Source organism: Parasteatoda tepidariorum, chromosome 3 (genome assembly GCF_043381705.1).
Source record: "Parasteatoda tepidariorum isolate YZ-2023 chromosome 3, CAS_Ptep_4.0, whole genome shotgun sequence".
Lineage (NCBI taxonomy): Eukaryota > Metazoa > Arthropoda > Arachnida > Araneae > Theridiidae > Parasteatoda > Parasteatoda tepidariorum.
The window spans coordinates 36,950,433-36,970,024 of NC_092206.1; the positions used below are offsets into that span (position 1 = coordinate 36,950,433).

Consider the following 19,592-nt stretch of genomic DNA (forward strand, 5'->3'; position numbering starts at 1 on the left):
AACTCATTCAAAACTAAACAATCTAAAACTGATACTTGAAAAAAAAAGAATTTTGTTCTTTTAAAAAAAGACAAGCAATTAAAAAAATTCATGTTTATGAAACTAATGTAGAAAAAACCACACTGAATCACAATGAAATTGGCATAAATAAAATACAACGATAATTAAACATTCAATCATGCACACTTAAAACTTCTGAGATTCAAAATTTTTGATTTTTTAATTTAAAAAGGAAATAATATTTTTCTTTATGTTCATGTTAATTACTGACCACATGCATATTTTTTTTTAATATTTAAATCGCTGATTCTAAACTGATGCGATTTAAATTTCCCAATTTTTGAATTTTCAAAAAGGAAATAGCTTTTTTCCTTATATATATTCAGGTGCTATAATATTCAGGTGCTGTAGTGGGATGCAGATTGTGCTTGTTTCTCTAAGATGTAGTGAGATTAATCTGACATTATATTACTTAGTTAATTAAATTAATATATTTGATCATAATGATGATGTGAATTAATATTTATTTTGTATTCATACTTCAACTAAGTACTCTTCTTGCCATAAAACACATCTTATAATCTAATTGAAAAGGTCACACACTTGCTTTCCAGGAATAATAATCATTGTAGAAAAGAAGCTTTTTATTTCAAAAAATTAAAAAAAAAAAAAGGTATCTTGCAATGAGCATATCAAAATGTCATTTTACACGCCCTGAGAAATAAAGTCAATTGATTCCATCTGGAAATTTGTTGTGTATCAAAACTTGAAGAGGAAAATAATTTACATTGCAATATTCTCTTATATAATAAAACTTACAACCACATAGAGAATGACATTTAATGAAAATGACATTTCTTCACACAAAACTCAATATTTATGAACAAACTTTATTTTTCATAATAAGGTTGAATTTAAATTTTTTTTAGAAATTTTTAACAATTTTAAAAACAAAGACTAATGAAACATTTCAAAGTTGATAATGATTATGATTCTTTAATATTATGCTCAAAATATTAAAAAAAATAATAATAATTTATGCAAATTTTAGATAATTTAGTTAGAACAATGTTGAAAATAAAGAATTACAAAAGACTTCAAAGTAAATTAATGACCATAACGAAAGTTTCTAATGACAACGGTTTTTTAATGTTACATTTAAAGCAATCTTATAAATAAACGTATTCCTGTAAATTTTACACTATTTTTTACACATTGTCAAAAATTAATACCTATATTAAATTTTTAAAAAATTAAAACAATGAACATATAAACAATAAAATAGCAATCTTTACGATAAATATATATTAATTCAGAGCATTAAAAATTATTTTAGATCATAATTTTAACTTTTTTAAATGACAGCTTAAGACAGTAGTTGTCAAACTTTATTGAGTAACATGTACATGTGTTTTGCAGGTCTTGTCTGTCTCAATAGCTGACAAACGACAACGCCTCCTATCCATGGCAAATCCCTTCCAATTTCTAATTTATATATATATATACATATATATGCATATATATACTCAGTATTATCTGTCAGACAATCAAACATCGTTTAGCTAAGGAGTAACTTATTTTTCATACTAAACTATTTTTATTAAAAAAATATAGACAGATAATACATTGAGTTTCAAAATAATTTTAAATCTGAACATATTCTTCATAAATAAAGAAAAATAGAAACATTAAATGTTTGATTTCAACATAGTTAATGTTTTATTAAGAAATTCTAATATTTAGCTTAAAGTTAAAAAAAATCATATTAATATACAACTAACCTTGAACTGTAAGAATGGCAGTGGCAGTATCTTCATCTAAATCAGTCTTAGCAACACAGGTAAAAATACCAGAATCCAATTCAAGTGTCTTTGAAATGGTCAAGGAATTATCCGAAGCTTGAACTATCCTAGGGTCTTGATCAAAGTCTACTAGCTGACCATTAAATAGCCAATCAATCTTTAATAATAAACTCGTATCCGCTTCAGCATTGCATCTAAAGGTTGCAGAACTTCCAGCAGCAACTTCAAAGTTCTCAGGAGGCTGGGTGATTTTAGTTTTACCTAAAAAATACATCACAGGTAAATGCCAAATAACTTTTCAAATGCAATAACACGCAGAAACAATGTTTATTACAAGAATGGGTTATTGGTGAGAGTTGGGTAATTAGAGTAAGATTGGGGTTGTAACGAATATTTGGCCTATTTGTTGAATATTAGTTCAAATATTTGGCCAAATATTAGGCAAAGTATTATTTGGAAAATTATTTTTCAACAAAATTTCTTTTTTGGGAGGTGGTGGAATTTTAATAAATTTAATAAAGGATAATCTAAAACTGTATTTTTTACAATACATTAGAAATTGTTTTTACACACATTTGTTAAGTTCAGAAACTTGTTAATTTATGTTCTAAAAGTGAAGTTTGACGAACTGAAACTAGATTACTTGGTACTGAGCTATGAATTTTATAATGCTGATTTTTTTCTTTCTTTAATTATATTCAGGCAAATCGATTTCATAGTTTTTTCAACACTTTATGTCTTAAACGATGAGTACTTTTTTTGTTTTTCTGCTTTAACTATAGAGAAGCATGTTAATGGAGCATTTTTAATAGACTTAATTCTTTAATTGTCACTTTTTTCATGTACGGTAATACAGATAACTAGTAACATAGAAAACTGTGATTCTCGACATTATAGCTATATTTCAGAACTAAGAAGAAAAAAATTCTCTTCCTCATTTGATTTTTACATTAACTTTTATTTAACATCAGCTTATTTATTATGACAGTATGCTTTAAAAAGCGTTTCTAATAAACTTTATTCTTTTATGGTCACTTTTTCGAAAAATACGGCAATGTGAAAAAGTTAAATTAAGACTTTTACCATTAAATCTTTCGTTTAAAATTTAAGAATGATTATTGTTTTGGTTTCTATTTAGCTTTTTTTCTTTTTACAAATAACTTTATGGAGGTTTTTATTGGGACACAGCAATTAAGAGTGTTTCTATTTGACTTTAAATTTCCCTTTTCCTTGAAAATAAGCTAATTGGAAAGCTAAAATGCTTAACTCTAAAATTAACTTAAAAAAATTAAGGTAAATTTTTCTTCTGTTTTGCTTTTCTATCTTTGTTTTTAATAAGTGTTTTTATGATTCCACTGCATTTTTGAAAGTTTTCTGATAGACATTATCACTTTTAATGTTTTATGGAAAAAAATTTCTGGAAAATATTATTTTTAACATGAAAGTTTTGTTTTCTATTTCTTTTTTTTCTTTCAAATTTAATTTTTTTTATAGCCATTAGTTATTTTAAACCTTCAATATTTCTAAATATCTAACATTCATTTTTATTAATATCTAGCATTTATATTTAAGTTTTTTTTTTTAAACTTTTACACCAGAACTATTATACAGCTAAATTTATACTTTTACCAATTTAGCTGTATAAAAAATATTTTGTACAGCTAAATTGGTTATTTTTCAATAATGAGCTAACTAATTTCCATATAAAAAATTATTATGAATGATTTTTTTAAAAAAAGAAGAAAATTTCGCTGTTTGTCTGTTGAATATTTAATATTCAGCCCATTCTGTTCGCCGAATATTCAGCATTCAGTCAAATTACTATCCTTTACATCCCTAAATAAGATATTCAAAACTTAAAAAATACAATAAAGAGCAATATTTTGCTTGATGAATGAAATATTTTTAATAACACAAAGCTAATTTTTCAAGATTAATTACTGAAGAATTAATTTCTAAATAGAGTATATATACTTAACAAATAAATTCAGAAAGTACAAATAATGATGCAAAGAAAAATGAAAGGCCAGGAAAGAAAGAAAAAAAAAAGGTTTATTTAGTTTTAAAAAAAATGAAACACAAAATTTTATAAGGATATGAATTGTTTTCCTACATGAAAACTACTCAATTGATTAATCGATTAATCATTTATGTTAATCGATTGTTTCACAATTGATTAACATAACAAATAATTTTTATGAATTCCTTCAAATATAGAAAACATTAAACAGAGATAAAAAAAAGCATTAATTAATAAAAATGTCCTTCTTTTTAGAAATATTTGTTGTTTAGCATTATTCATATAAACTATAAAGCTTTTTCTATTTAATTAAACTTTTTCTACAAATTTTAAAGGCACATAATAAATGATTAAGTTCCAAAAATTTCATATAAATTTATTATCATAATGAAAATTTTATGAATGCTAAAAACTCAATATAAAACAAACAAATCTTGCATTAATTTAATATTTTATAACTTCATCATTATTGTTACAGTTGCAAAGATGAAAAAAACCCTACTTTACACCCAAAAATAAATATCTTTTAAGGAAGAAAGTGAAAAGGTTTCCAATATATAAGAATTTATTTATTTGATCTTATTTGAGAATTTATTTTCTTAAATTTAATCATTTTGTTCATAAGTCCCTAACTTAACTATCAGTTTACTATTTAAGAAAACAATATTTTTTCAAAAAAAAAAAAAAAAAAAAAAACAAANAAAAAAAAAAAAAAAAAAAAAATTTGCATTGCAAAATTAATTTTATATTCTATTTTGAGAATTTTAATTTATGTCAGATTATAAAACACTTAATTAAGTTTTAATCAATTTATGCTAATTTAATAATTATATTATTCACACTCATTTTAGACTCATGTGAATTATTTTATTTCCGTCTTCTCTCTACAAAGTATTTTTTTTCAAAGACAAAAAAACTTCTTTTAAGAAATAAATGCTTGTTTATTAAATAATTCTGTTTCACAATAAGCAGCAGGTAATTAATTTCAAAAGTAGAACATACCTTTAATTTCCAATTTTCCTCGAGCTTGAGTACTTCCTAATTTGTTACTAGCAGAACATGTGTAAACTCCTTCATCTGTTTTCAAAGCATTTGATATTTGCAAATCACCATTCTCCATAACCTAAAGAAATAAATCAATGTAAAATAGCCAAAACTGAAAATAATAACGACGAAAAACAAGAATAAAATAAAATTTAACATAAGAGATTTAAATTAATATTCACCTGATATCTTCCTCCACTCAATTCTTGTCTTTCACGAGACCACCTGACTTCAGGCTTTGGTGCACCAAACACACGGCATATCAAAGTAACAGTAGCAGTTACAACTGCTTTAGTGAGTGGCTCAGGTTCTTCAACAATGGTTGGAGGGAGAGCTTAATGAATTAAAAATAAACATATGCATGAGAAACTTCTGTTTTCTAATTGCATTAAGAAACAAGAAAAAAAACTTTTAATTACAAAAATGAAATGTTCTATTGCTTAAAAATATCTGCAAAACTGGAAAAACTTAAAACCTTAAGTTAAAAAAATTTATTTATGCTAATTTTGCTAATATATATATATATATATATGTAGAATTTCTGTTGTACTATTCAAACTAAAATTCATCAGATTTGAAACACTTCCCAAAACTGCATGAGGACTTAAAAAATTCAATATTTAGGACTCTTGCCTTGTTTTAATCAGACAAAACGGAATGTGACATTAAAAATTTCTAAATAAACTGGTCCCCTATTTAAAACAAAAGCAATTAAAATAAAAGCATGTTATGCATATTTGTCAGAATTAAGAATAACTACTCTAACAGACTTGTTTTAGATTAATCACAAATTTTCACTTGTATGTAGTATTATCAGTGTTTAATCACTACAAAGAAATCAGGATAGTCAAAATAAGATTTTTCAAATAAAATAAAAAATTGTTTTGGGAAAAAAAAGAAAAGTCTTTTTAAAGACTACTGATGGAAAATAATACATGAAAGAGTATTTAGGAAATACAGGTTAAAATAAGGAACTATAGGTTCTCTTTAAGAACTTATAATACCTTATAATTTACAATTCAGAACTTAATTATTTTCCTAAAAGGAAATAAGCAAATTTCATCAATTAAGTTAAATATACAATATATACAACATACAAATAAATTACCCTTAGACCAATAGAAAAAGAGGAAGACCTAAAAATACCTGGTGCAGGACTATTATATGTGAATTGAAAACAATAGGAAAGACATGGAGAGAATCAAAATATATGTCTACAAACAGAGTGAGAGCTACGATAGAAGCCCTATGCTCTGATTCAAAGCGAAGAGGAATATGTATGTATACAAATAAATTGATTAAAATACACAAACATTTTCTTATACTCAAAACAAAAATATTCATTTGAAAGAAATTGCAATACAAGTAACTGTTATAATACTGATAAAATTTTGCCGGGTTATATTATAATTAATGAGATAGCTGATTTTGTTTCCTTTTAAAAATTTGCCCATCTGTGACTCTACAGTAGAAATGGATAAAAGAGATTACCTTTTAAGCAACAACAGATGATTTCTGTATTTAGTTTTTAAGGTCAACTTCCTCCCCCACCCATAATTAATGGCATCCATGTGCCCTTTTGACAAAGGTAGCATATCGCAAAAGGAATTAATATTTTTAATACTTTGTGACTACTATTAATTCATAATCGCCATTTACTGCCCAAAAAATTTCAAAGTATTTTTACTTATTAGTGAGAAGCACTGAAATAAGTGTTGAAAGACATGCCTAAAAATATATCAGGAAAGGCAAAATGCAATTAATAAACCAAAAATTTTTTTTCTCCATATTAAAGCAAAGAATAAGTACTTTGAAAACAAATCAATATCTATCAGCTGAGAAAAACTAATTTTTAGATAGAAAATAAAAGCAATAGTAAGCAAATGGCAATTCTCAAGCATTCATTTGAATAAATATATAATAATAATGTTAAATAAATTCATAAAGAGATACAGTTCAGCTTAGTACAAATTATTTAAAAGATATAAATTGTAAGAACCTAGAAAGATGAATTTTAGTCTGATTTTTTTTACCAAGAATTAACTTCACGAAATATAAGCAATAATAATTACCATCATGTATTTTGACATGTGGAACATTTACTTAAATTTATAAATATAATAATTAATAAAACAAATATCTCTTTTACAAAAACTAACAGATAAGAACAAATTATTTAAAATGCAAATTTTTTTAAAAAGTCAATAAGAAATTACCTAAAACATTTAGATAAAAGTCCTTGAAAGCATAACCATGAACATTTGATGCGTTACACTGATAAACAGCTGTATCAGATTTTTCAAGACTCTCTATAATCATAGTATTTCCCTCAATTTTTCGCCTTGGATTTGTTGGAACCTCTAAAATAGATGGAAAAGATTCCAGGATTACAAAACTTTTAGAATTTAGAAATATCACTAAAAAACTTCAAGACTTATCAAATAATCAAGACAAAAATTATCAAGACTGTTTTGCATTATTATTTTTTAAGAATTTTTTTTCTTTTTTTTAAATAGAAAATTTAGCTATTTGTATTGGATTGCAAAAACAAGCCACAAAAGTTAATAATTAAAATGCTTCAAAACAAATAACAATGAGTGTTTCCAAAAATAAATATAATGATAAATAAATATAATGATTTATACATGAAGATTAATTGAAATGTTTTTACATATCTCAAACAATATAATGCATTTTTTCACTTAATTTTTCATAAATGTTGAAACTTATTGAAAAATCTGTAAATTGTATTATTCAGCGAAAAGAGTTTTGTGGTTTTTTGAAAATTCCCCAATATATGAAAATAATTTAATGATATTACCCTCCCTTGCTTTTATATTAGCATAGACAAATCAGATACAACTTTCAGTTCAATCTGAATAATAACATTAAGCAAAATAAATACAAAATTTATAAAGTAATCAAAATTAAATTAAAAATAATTCAATAAGAAATAAAGTAATACACATATTTTATAAAAGTGTTATCAAGATACATATCATTAAAGAAAATAAATAACTTGTACATTAAAATCAATCACAAAGTAAGAGAAGAATAAAATAAAATCATAAATCATTTGTAATGTATATTTACTTTCAATTGGATCTCCATTAATGAGCCATTGTAATTTAGGTTCAGGATAAGCATGAGCTTCACATACAAAACGTACTACTTCATCTTCTGCTGCATTTGTGTTATTAGGTGCAGTAATCCAATATGGTATGGCTAATTAAAGAGAGTTTTCATAATTTAGGTTCATGAGATTAAAAATTGATATTAATAGTATTTACAAAAACAGAAACTCTTCATTCATTTGGCGGCATTTCTGTCAATTTATTTTGAAACAAATTATTTTAATATTTACTTTAATAAAGTCAATTCTATATAAACTGAAATTGATATAGACAGAAACACACCACTTTTCCATCACAATAAATTCTCTAAAAATAGAAATCAAACTTATATATGACACACTCATTATATACTAACTCATACCTTCCAACATTGAAGAAATAAAATAACGAGATTTTACTAGCGACATTTTTTAGGCTACGAGTAAAGCTTTGATACATCATGCATAACCATGTAAGTCAAGAACAATTCAAAATTGGAAACAATATAAGCACTTACATTTAGCGAAGTAAAAAATATGTGTATAAATGTTAATCTAAAGAAGATTTTGTAAACCATCATTTATAATCATTTAAACTATAAATACTCAACATACCGCAGTACTGGCAACAAAATCTGTAGAGGAAAAGACAAGTATTTTTGCCATCAGCAGATATTTTTTAAAAATTTCTTCAACAAATACGAAGAAATTTGAGAATATACGAATAAACAGGAGATAGTTGTAATATACAGGAGTCTTTGTTAAAAAAACAGGAGGCTTCATGGGTATGCTAACTAAAACTATCAAGCCTTTACAGAAAATAAATAAATAAGTCATGAAAACATCATGAGGGGGGGGGGTTGCCACTACCTCTGAAGAGGTTGCTGTGGATTCCCGCCCATGTGAACCTAGAGTTCAATGAAATAGCTGATTCCTTGGCTAAAAATGCCAGAGATCTCAATCAAAATCATGTTGGCAGATGCAAATGCTTTTGCAAAGTCAAGACTAATTACCCCTTTAAAAATCAAAGCCCATAAAGATCAAATAACTAATCTTGACATCGATAGGAAGACAGCCACTACTCTCATCAGACTAAGAACAAAACATCATAAAAACATGAAAATTTCTACAGATAAGACTAGAAAATATNACACCATGAAATATGATTCAATAGAGGATACGACACCAACCAAACCAATAAATAAATCTTGTATTATACAATTATTGTATCAAGTTTGCTAATTGCTTATCCAACATTTTTGCTACTTTAGAGAAATTTTTAACTTAAATATATTTTAATAACTGATTAAATTGAATTCACAAGATAGCCGAATTATCATTCTTAGCCTAGTTCCGAGCTGAAATGTCTGATAGATATTTTATTACTTAGAGAAAAAAATTTTCCCTTAAACACTTAAGTTAATTTTAAAGAATGATAATAGATATGATAAAAAAACAATAAACATCTATGTGTATCTATCCTGGTCTTACATTTCACTAACAGATGTTATAGTTATAAAATCAAATCAATTAGCTCAAACTACTAAAAAACTATTGGATATTTTATAGTAAGTGCTGAAGATAATAATTTTACACATCAAATAATATAATTGTTAAATGAAATTATGTTTAAGTGGCTAGAAATTTATACATACCATTAACTGTAACAGAAACAGCATGAGTGATTGGTGTTCCAACCCCATTACTACCAGAACATTCGTAGGTTCCTTCATCACTGAAGTCAATACTCCGAATAGTTAGAGTTTTGCCATAGTTCTTATACACATATTTATATGAGTACAATTCACTGCCTCGCTTTGTCCACTTAATTTCAGGCAATGGACTAATGAGGTCAAAAATAAAAGAAATTTTAAATTATAATTATTAATGATGAATAATAATTATTATTATAAACTAAGAATAGTTTAAAAACTTACGGTCCTCCAAATATACAACTAATTTCTAATGGTTTTCCTCTTAATGCAACCATGTTTGGTGGCGATACATACTGCCTGATTGGGCGATGACTTGCCTGGCCAGATCCTAATAGGTGAAAAAGTAACATTTACACTCATTAGATTTTTCAGACTCTATAATTTAATTGTAGAGACAATAATTCAAATATCATGAATGTTATTTATGTTAATTCGTATTTGACACATAGCACATATTCATTAAAATGCAAAATTTCAGGGATCTTCTTTGAAACTTTAAATAAATAAAAATTAATGGTAGACACATTAAAAATTAGTAGTAATCAATTTGGCATTTGAAGTTTTTATTGATAAAAATTCTTTTTTAATTAATAATTATTTCGTTTTATTAAAGAAAAACTTAGCTTAATTAACTGGAGCACACTCTGTGAACTAATGCATACGGACAAAATTAAATTTTGATTTCATTCTTATAACAAATTTTTTGAAAGAAAGAATAAAACACTTTTTTGAAAGAATGATTAATTATCTTGATGTTTTAGTAAATTACCCAGTGGCTCACAAAACCTTCAAAAGAATGGTTTTTAACACAAGTCTGGTTAAAGCTGTCAGAGAGTGGAAAAAACGGTTAAATCCATCAGAAACTGGTTAAAACCGTCAATACTGTCATATCACCTAAGACAATTGTTTAAAAATCACAATGCATATGAATTGTTTAAAATTATATTTAAAACATTTAAGTACAAATATGAACAAGTATTTGAATGTATGCAAATAAATAAAATATTAGGCATATAAATGTTAAATTAAAAATAGTTATATCAAAATAGAAAGTATAGTTTCAAGCAGAAGAGAAAATGTTAACTTTACATTCATATTTTCCTTGAAAAAAAATTAAAATCTTACAACTGCATATCCAAATTATAACATAAAATTAATTTATACACAGAACTATCCAAAGAAAAAAAGAATAGTTTAAAATAAACATACTTTCATTAGAATAAATCAGAAAATGGTGTCTGGGTAAGCTGCACTTTGAGTAAATTAACTTTTTAACTTAAAATTTAATATTACTTTGTTTTCTTTTAAAAAAGGTAATGTTGTCATAAATAATAACTACAATATTTATAATTCTTAAATAATTAGATTCTACCAATAGATATTTGTTATTATATAATAGTTTACATTTAAAGAATATTTATGTCAAAAAGAAGTTTTTATTTTTTATAAAAATTATCTCTTTCAAGTGAATAAGAAAAGTAATATTTAATGCTTTACTTTATGTATTCTATAAAATATGAATAATAATATTTATACTAAGACATAAATTACTATTTAGGTTTTGACGGAAGGTATTTTTCATCACAATCAACAACTAAAACAAAAGTCACTTTTTAAAAGAATGGAGAGAAAAGACCATTCAAAAGATATATCTGATTGTTATGCTTTTCTCTTTTCATTGCACTGCTTTTTTTTTTTGTCAAAGATGTAGAGCAAAAATGAATAAGTGATATAATACTTTTGTGATTTTTGAAATAAAACAGTTTATGATTTGATAATAAGTTTAAAGACAATAATTTATTTTGATATATTGTTCAAATAATATAATTAATTTTGTTTAATATCAATAAAAAAAGATAAGAAGATAAATTAACATAACATTTCTAATATTAGCACACATTCAGTAGAAATCAATGAAAAATTATAATTTACCTCCAGATGGTTCGACTTTCAAAATGATTTTATTTCCGAATTTATATTCGTTACGGGATTTAGATGTAGCGCTGCACGCATACATTGCTTCATCTAAATCATCTTCCAAAGTTACATTTGAAAAATGTAAATCTCCTTCAGGATCAACAGTGATTCTAGAGCTATAAGTAGAAATTTTTTTTTTATCAATATTAATGAATGGCATAATTAACTTATTTTCAATAGAAAATAATTATTTGCTTGAAGAAATACAAAAAATTTAAAGCACAATATAATCCTGATTGTCTGAATATAAAATATATGCAATTATCTGATATTTTCAACTTGAAATCAAACATAATTGAAAAGATTGGTTGTCACTTAATTAAAAAATAACCCTTTCTTTCTGTTTCAAGAAAAGATTTTTTTTTTTTTTTTTTTTTTTTTTTTTTTTTTTTTTTTTTTTTTTTTTTTTNTTTTTTGATGACATGTTTTAAAATATTCTAAAGTTCATCAGCAGTGTCAGCTATTTTTTGAAACTAGGTAACAAAAAGTAATCAACTTTTTTTTCATCATACATCCTTTATTAATGAAAGATGTAAGTAGTAAAGATACATACATAGTGGATGTATATCTTAAAATTTGATAAAGTAAAAAAATAGTTTAATAATTAAATATTTATATTTGTAAGAAATTTATTTACCGTGTATTTAGTAAAAATTATAGATTTATTAGCAAAAATAAAATGCTTAGCATTTTAATATTTCTTGAAGCATAATTTAAATAAAAGAAAAACTTAATTAAAAGAAAGTTAAAGTAAAGAAATTATTATATTGAAATGTTCATATCAGACTAATTTATAATAGCAGCAATGAAAAGAAAATAAGTTATAAAACCAGTAAGGATTTTTACAAGTCGTTTAACAGTTTTAAAGCATAATAACAGATTTAAACACATATGCTGTCAATTTTCACCTTTTGCTTATACTTTAAGAATTTCCAGAGTAAATTGAGAATTTCGCAGGGAATTCTAAATTTTCTAAAGTATTTTGAAATTCCCTGGGAATTCGAGGTTTTCTCATTTTTCAGCGAGAGTGGCCATTAAAAGGACCAAAACTTTATATTTATAAAAAAAACTTTATTACGCGTTATGAAAGAGCTGACTATTTCACTTTAAGTTAAAATATAATAAATTTCGAATATATTAACAGTATGTTACCTATTTATAGTCCTTAATGATCCAGTGAATGATTGAATCATCCAAAAAATGGTTGGACGAGGATATCCTGTAGGAGGGTTACAGTTTAATGACAAAGGATCTCCTTCATTTACAACTTTTTCTTTAGCTTCCACATCAAGAAACGAATTCAATTCTGAAACATAGTTTTGACCAAACTTTAATAATAATCACATTAAAACAGAAAAAATATCATTAACAAAAAAAAAATTATTTTAATATATTTAGTACTCTAAATTAAAAAAAAAGAAATTAAGCACACAAAAAATTTTTTTTTGACACTTACACTTTTGCGTATCTATTAATCTTACACTGTATTACTTGCTAACCATGAACTTTTCTTACTTAAAAACGATAAATTTTTTAAAAGAAAAACAGTAAGTATAAACTAGACAAGTATCCGTTAAAGAAGTAGGTGTTTTTAAAAAACAAATTGTTAGAAAAATAATAAAAAAATGTCAATTTTAATTTCTTTTTATGGAAAAAAAAATGACTTTTTACCAAGTTAGACTGCAATTGAATGGTTCCAAATGGTAAAAAAAAAAGAAGCCTGGAGGGAAAAAAAGGGAAAGGATTTCGGCTTATTTTTACAAAAAAAAACAAACTCATTTATAGTGTTGAAAGGGCAGATAGAGCAGGCTGCCCTTCTAAATACGCTGAGGATAAAAACTGGTTCATGCCTAATAACAATGAGCATTTTAATGGAAAGATATATTTAAAATTTACAACAAGACATTGTTTATTTCTCAAAACTCTTTTTTAAAAAAAACTGAAATTTAGAACATTTCAATATCTGTTAAACTAATTGGGAAACAAACCTGCTTTTCTTAAAAAGACTGAATTTGATACAGAAGTGCCAAAGCGATTTGAAGCATAGCATTGATATAAGCCTTCATCAATATCTTCTGGCTTTGTGAATACTAAAGTTCCTCTTCTGGGCTGTTGACTTATACGCTTATCATATGCAACATACTCAAAATCAAGACCATTTTTCATCCAACGATACCTGAAATTATAGAAACTTTCTTAAAGCAAAATTTGTTTTGAAAAATAATAATATTGCATTTAAATTTTTCATTTTTCCCTCGAACACAAAAGTATAATATTTTATAATTATCAATATTCTTTAACTATTAATTTTAACTGTTAATTCAGATTTACATCTTCACAGGAATATAATTTTCAAAAAAACTTAATTGAATATAATTAATAAATGTATTAACTATAATATAATTATAACATTGGTAGTGAATGATAAAAAGAAATTCACTATTATAGCTTAATTTAATAATAAATGAATTTAAAAAATGAAACCTACATAAAGCTCAAGGTTTCTTGCCCCTATTACATTCAAGCCTATATGAGTTCTTTCATTTATCCTAATTCAATACAATAACCTTGCAAAGTATGTGAAACATTTGAATGGATCACATGAATTGTTTCTCTTTTGATTTTTCACATAAAATTTTGACAGAAAAATATGAGAATTTCATTTATAAGAAAAAATAAAATTAGCAATTTTTATGGATTCAATTTAAGAGACAAGAACCGTCCTAAAATCAACAATATTATGACACGCTATACACTAAGGATAATAAAAGAATGCAATTGAAAAGCTACACAAGAGTACAATATTTTTTATAATAATTTTTTTTTTAAATTTTAACATAACTTAGTTTTTCTTGTCTTCATCAAAAACAATATAAGAAGGAACGTTTGTGTTATGAAATTGAGATTAATTTACGGTAAAAGTTAGTTATAAAGAATCAAGTGAAAGAAATTTAGATGATTTGAAAAGACATTTTAATGAATTCAGGATAAATGAAATGCAGATTTTAATGCTGCAAGTATCAAACTTGGCTAGATTGCACCAATTTTGGAGGCTAATACTTAATCTGACGGCAACAAAAAGTATCAGAGTTAAACTATGCCAGATATTATGTGGAAAAAAAAAGGAGGAAAGGTCACTGGGATGACCCAGGCTATGTCTAGGTTTATCTGAAAGGTACCTCTTTCGTGAAAATTTAGACATTATTTGTGAAAATTAAAAATTATATGAAAAAATCAACACAAAAATATGGTAAAAATATGGATTTACAGGATACAAAAATAATATTTCAAGAAAAAGTATTTTGTGAAACTACTGTTTTTCCTAAAGTTGAATTTGTGAAAGTACTGCTAAATGGTAGTAAATTTGGCCTGGACAGACCCCTGTATGCAGTTCAGATAATGTGGACGAAACCCTCTGTGGAGTTAGGAAACATATATACTTCATTATTTTTTAAAGCAACAGAGGAAACCTGTTTTTTTTTTTTTTAAATATTTTAATTTCAATAAAAAACTACTTTATTTAGAGACTTGAAATAATATATTTGATATCTATACTAACAGATGATCATAACATGTTTTTAAACAATACTGAAACACATCTAGCATCATTTATTATAATGAATAAATGTATGCTCTATTTAATGATAAATAAATTAAAATGTGGAATATAGAACATAAAAATAGGATATACTCTGGCTCAGGGTTTCCTTGAGCTTCACATTCCAGCATGAAGGGGTTGTCTTTCTCATCTGCTGTTTGTGCCACTTGATATAACTGCTCGTGAGGAGGCTGTTTAACGATTGTGGGAGGAAAAGGCACAATTGGTGGCTCAGCTGATTGTCCAATACTTATTAAAAATGTTAGTGAGTAAAATGCTAAAAAATATATCGTAGTTGCACACAACATTGTCAAGCTCTATACGTCAAAAATAAAGAAACCTATAAAAGAAATAAAACATTCAGGTTTAGAAGAAAACTAATTTTAAATTTCTCATTTTTGTTGAACTTTCAAACCAGTTTTGCAAATCAAAACACTGTAATTCTAATTTAAACAGGGTGCATAGTCAGATTTTTGAACAAAAAATAAACACCTTAGAAGAACTTTTTAAGCACTCAAAAAATATTTTTAATCGCTTTCCTAAAAAAAAAAATCCTAATTAGGATCTGTGCAGTAATAAGAAGTATTTTACTTTTCTATCGCTTAAAGTTCTTAAGTTATAAACATAAAATCAATAGAAGTCAAAAACATTTTCAAAAACTTTACATAAACCTAATAAAATAACTATTTTTTGATAAATATTGCAGAGAAAATTATTAAAATAATGGATTTTTTTAAATTTAGAAAGACAACCAATGCAGCAAAAAAAAAGTGCTTTTTAAAAGATAGAAAATTAAGCACTTCTTACAAACCCTGAATAAAAAAAGCACCTTTAAGGGCTATTTAAAAATGCTATGCACCCTGTCAAAGACAAAATTAATAAGTCATACATCCTATTGACACAATTTATTAACCATACATACCATTTTCTGTTAATTAAATTTGTGACTTCAGAGATCATAATTTTTAATAACATAATTTTTCAATTATGCATCAAGCTTCACCCTATATCTGAATTGCATTTCAAGATTCCTAATTACTAATATGATAAATGAATCAGACTTCATGATGCAATTTATTAGTGGAATATTTTGATTTAGAACATGCCATTAACTTCTTGTAAATTAAAATGATCATAAAACAGATTAAAAGTTTATCTTCAGACAAATATGACTGATAAATCTCATCTTTTTACATAGTGTGAAACATTTAAAGAAAAACAAAAATGCCTTAGACTCACACACAAAAAAAAGATAGATATAAGTCATAATGAATTATAAAATAAATATACTCTCCAAATGAATTCTATAAAATTTATGAAAGAGCTTCCCAGAGTGAATCTCAAATGAAAGATGCAAAGTATATAGATTCTTCAATACATTTATGCATAGATATGAGCTGCAACAGTGAAGTTATAAAGACTCTGAGCTGTTATTATAAAAAAACAGGGTTATTTCTGGAGATCACTTAAAGCACACTAAGTTTCAGATTGATCAATAACAACTTACAAAAAAAAAAGCTTGATATAACACTGACTAGATTGCTGACATTATGCAGTCAGTCATGAAATTGAGTATTCAGCATGAGAGTACCTTGTTAACAATTGACTTTCAAAGGAGTGTTTTAATGCATATACAATAATTAAAATAAATAAATTAGGGACAAAATTTAAATAGTGGCTATCAAGAAAGCCTGGGGGAAAAAATGTAAATCAACATTTAATCCCTTAAGTTAGATATACAGTAAAAAGTCGGTACAACCTTTTTAAGTCTAAACCTGGATAAGACTATTAAAAAATTTTACTGCGGGGAGATTTCCATATCGCGATCTGTGGCAGAATTATCACCAAGTCTTAAAAACTCCCGGTCAGTGGTCCACAAGAAACTAAAAAATAACATCACAGAAAGGGACCAACTCGAAACTCGTCCACCCCCGGGGCAAACATCTAGATGTTTTGTTTTTTTTTAAAATTTGCAAGTTTAAAATCTATTTGGCGCCTTGGCGATTATAGTTGGCATGACAGATCAGGACACGGAAATATCCCCATCACTGGGTAGAAAGAATGAGCAAGCAACCATCTCCATCTTTCAAAGCAAATTTATAAATATAATGGTTTATTTATTCACACATAGCCAAATTTATTTAAATGTAAATACAAAATGGAAGAAACTTGGCAAAAAATTTTTAGCTTTGAATAAACATTACATTCTTGTTATGGAAGTACAATAATGCAAGACTATTTATAGTTAAGTATTATAGCAAAGGTTTGGTAAAAGATAAAATGCGTATATTTACATTATAAAATTAACATTATTATTTTGATAGATACAACAAATAATAATAGCATAACAAAGAAATGTGATCATAACTCGACAGTATTATTATTAGATATTAAATTCACGAACTATAACAGCTATAAAATGAAACTGATGATCAAATTATTTCGACCGTAAGAAAGTAAAATTCAAATAAACCAACATTTATATAAAAACATTCATTACGTTTACAGGCTGGGTATGCGAACTAGATAAAGTAGAACAATACACATCAAACAAGTGTTAACTTTAAGTAACTTTATAAAATTCTAGAAGATTACAAAATGTGCTTGTTTACTTACAAATCACTAATTAACTTCACTTTACCAAGGTATAAAAATATTTCAAATATAACAATAATTTTACATCCTGAGTTTAATAGAAAATAGTCAATAATCAAGTAATAAAATTCACTTTATCAAAATTTTTTTAATTTAATCATATTCTTTTTAATTTTCACATTTTCATTACAAAATAAATGCTTTTCAACCGTTTGTTATTAACTAGCAGCCCAACCCACACCAAGCGTTGCCAAATCGAATAAGACAAATTTTAGAATTTAAATGTATCTCACGTGATATTGGTGAATGGACAACATAAAAGAAAAAATCCTTGTGACGTCATACTTCCATTCCAAAATTCTTTGTCTTTGATTTGGACTTATAAATATTAATTTGATTTAGACGTAAAATATAAATTATCTAGGATTAAACATAATAAAAATTAATAAGATAAAGAAAGAATGTAAGAAAATCTAAAAGAGTAGGTGCCAACATTCTTTCATTAATGATTTAACAAGACAAAATTGAAATTTAAAAAAAAGGAGATAATAATGGCATGACTTATATACATTTTTTTTTCATAAACTTGTAATATACCTGGATACCTTCGGTAAAAATTTCAACACGTTCTTAAAGTCATTTAATCATTAAGATCATTTTTACAGTTCAAACTTTTAGAAAACAATTTGATTTGAAAAAAAAATAAGTGTAAAACATACTAATGACGGCATTTGATTGAAAATAAATAAATTAATTAATTAAAAAAAAAACAGATATCTGAAATTACGAGCTTAAGGGTTAAATAATTCAACTTTTCAGGTTGTCCTTTTGGAAAAATCAATGGTGTACTTTTTCAAATAATTTGCATTATGAGGTCGAGGTAACCTAAAACTAGTGCTAACCGAAAAATTCAAGCATCAAAGGATCCAAAAGCAATACTAATAAGCCTAGGTAGTCAAATTTAAAAGCTGGAAATTCTGAGCTACAATTTATGAATATATTTAACAATTAATGAATTTGTTATTGAGTCCATTTGAAAAATTTTGTTGTTGTTGTAGTTAATTTACGTCACGCTAGAGCTGCATAATGGGCTATTGGCGACGGTCTGGGAAACATCCCTGAGGATGATCCGAAGACATGCCATCACAATTTTGATCCTCTGCCGAGTAAAAAGAAAATTTTGAATTGCCATAGACGCGTATACGAATGTTTCAAAGTTACATGTAAAATGAACAGCTCAAGCATGCTCGAATCGTGGTGACTCGAAATCGCATATGTGAATTGTATACTTTGAGAATGCTCTATTATATGACTGAGTAGCAGTCAAACTTTGTAAGTATTGATTAGCTATTTAGAAGGGGGAAAAAAGAAAGGAAGAAAAGATAAAAAATAAATTTCTAGATTTTATTTCTCAGTTGTTGATTATATTATTATTAGGACTTGACTCATTAAATAGACATTTTAATTCTTTTCAAAATGACTTTTGCTATGACAGATTTTTGTGGAAATTGTTTGAAAGAATAGGATCTGAAATATTTTTATGATGGTTATTCTTTAGGCAATTGTATCAAAATTGAACACTCGAAAAGTTTAAAAAAAATTATTAAGTTAGTATTTTTGTCAAACTAAATATATGCGAAATTTGCTGAACATTTTAACTACTATTTTTTCCCTGCTAACTTTTCCTCCAACACAAGAGAACAAGTTAAACATTACTTCAACAAACGAT

The 19,592-nt window shown here is 25.7% G+C and overlaps 1 protein-coding gene across 1 annotated transcript in view; it reads right to left on the reverse strand.

Annotated features, from left to right (window-relative positions):
- Nucleotides 1–18,115, reverse strand: part of LOC107455154 (neuroglian) — a 32,142-nt gene extending 14,027 nt beyond the window's left edge. Inside the window, exons 1-12 of the mRNA XM_016072622.3 lie at nt 17,885–18,115; nt 15,362–15,608; nt 13,659–13,846; nt 12,823–12,976; nt 11,626–11,786; nt 9,916–10,021; nt 9,634–9,821; nt 7,960–8,091; nt 7,083–7,226; nt 5,049–5,200; nt 4,825–4,945; nt 1,782–2,063 (exon numbers count right to left, since the gene is read on the reverse strand). Coding sequence (XP_015928108.2) covers nt 1,782–2,063; nt 4,825–4,945; nt 5,049–5,200; nt 7,083–7,226; nt 7,960–8,091; nt 9,634–9,821; nt 9,916–10,021; nt 11,626–11,786; nt 12,823–12,976; nt 13,659–13,846; nt 15,362–15,576 — 1,843 coding nt within the window. The 5' untranslated portion in view covers nt 15,577–15,608; nt 17,885–18,115. The remainder of the gene's footprint in view (nt 1–1,781; nt 2,064–4,824; nt 4,946–5,048; nt 5,201–7,082; nt 7,227–7,959; nt 8,092–9,633; nt 9,822–9,915; nt 10,022–11,625; nt 11,787–12,822; nt 12,977–13,658; nt 13,847–15,361; nt 15,609–17,884) is intronic.
- Nucleotides 18,116–19,592: the final 1,477 nt, after the last annotated feature.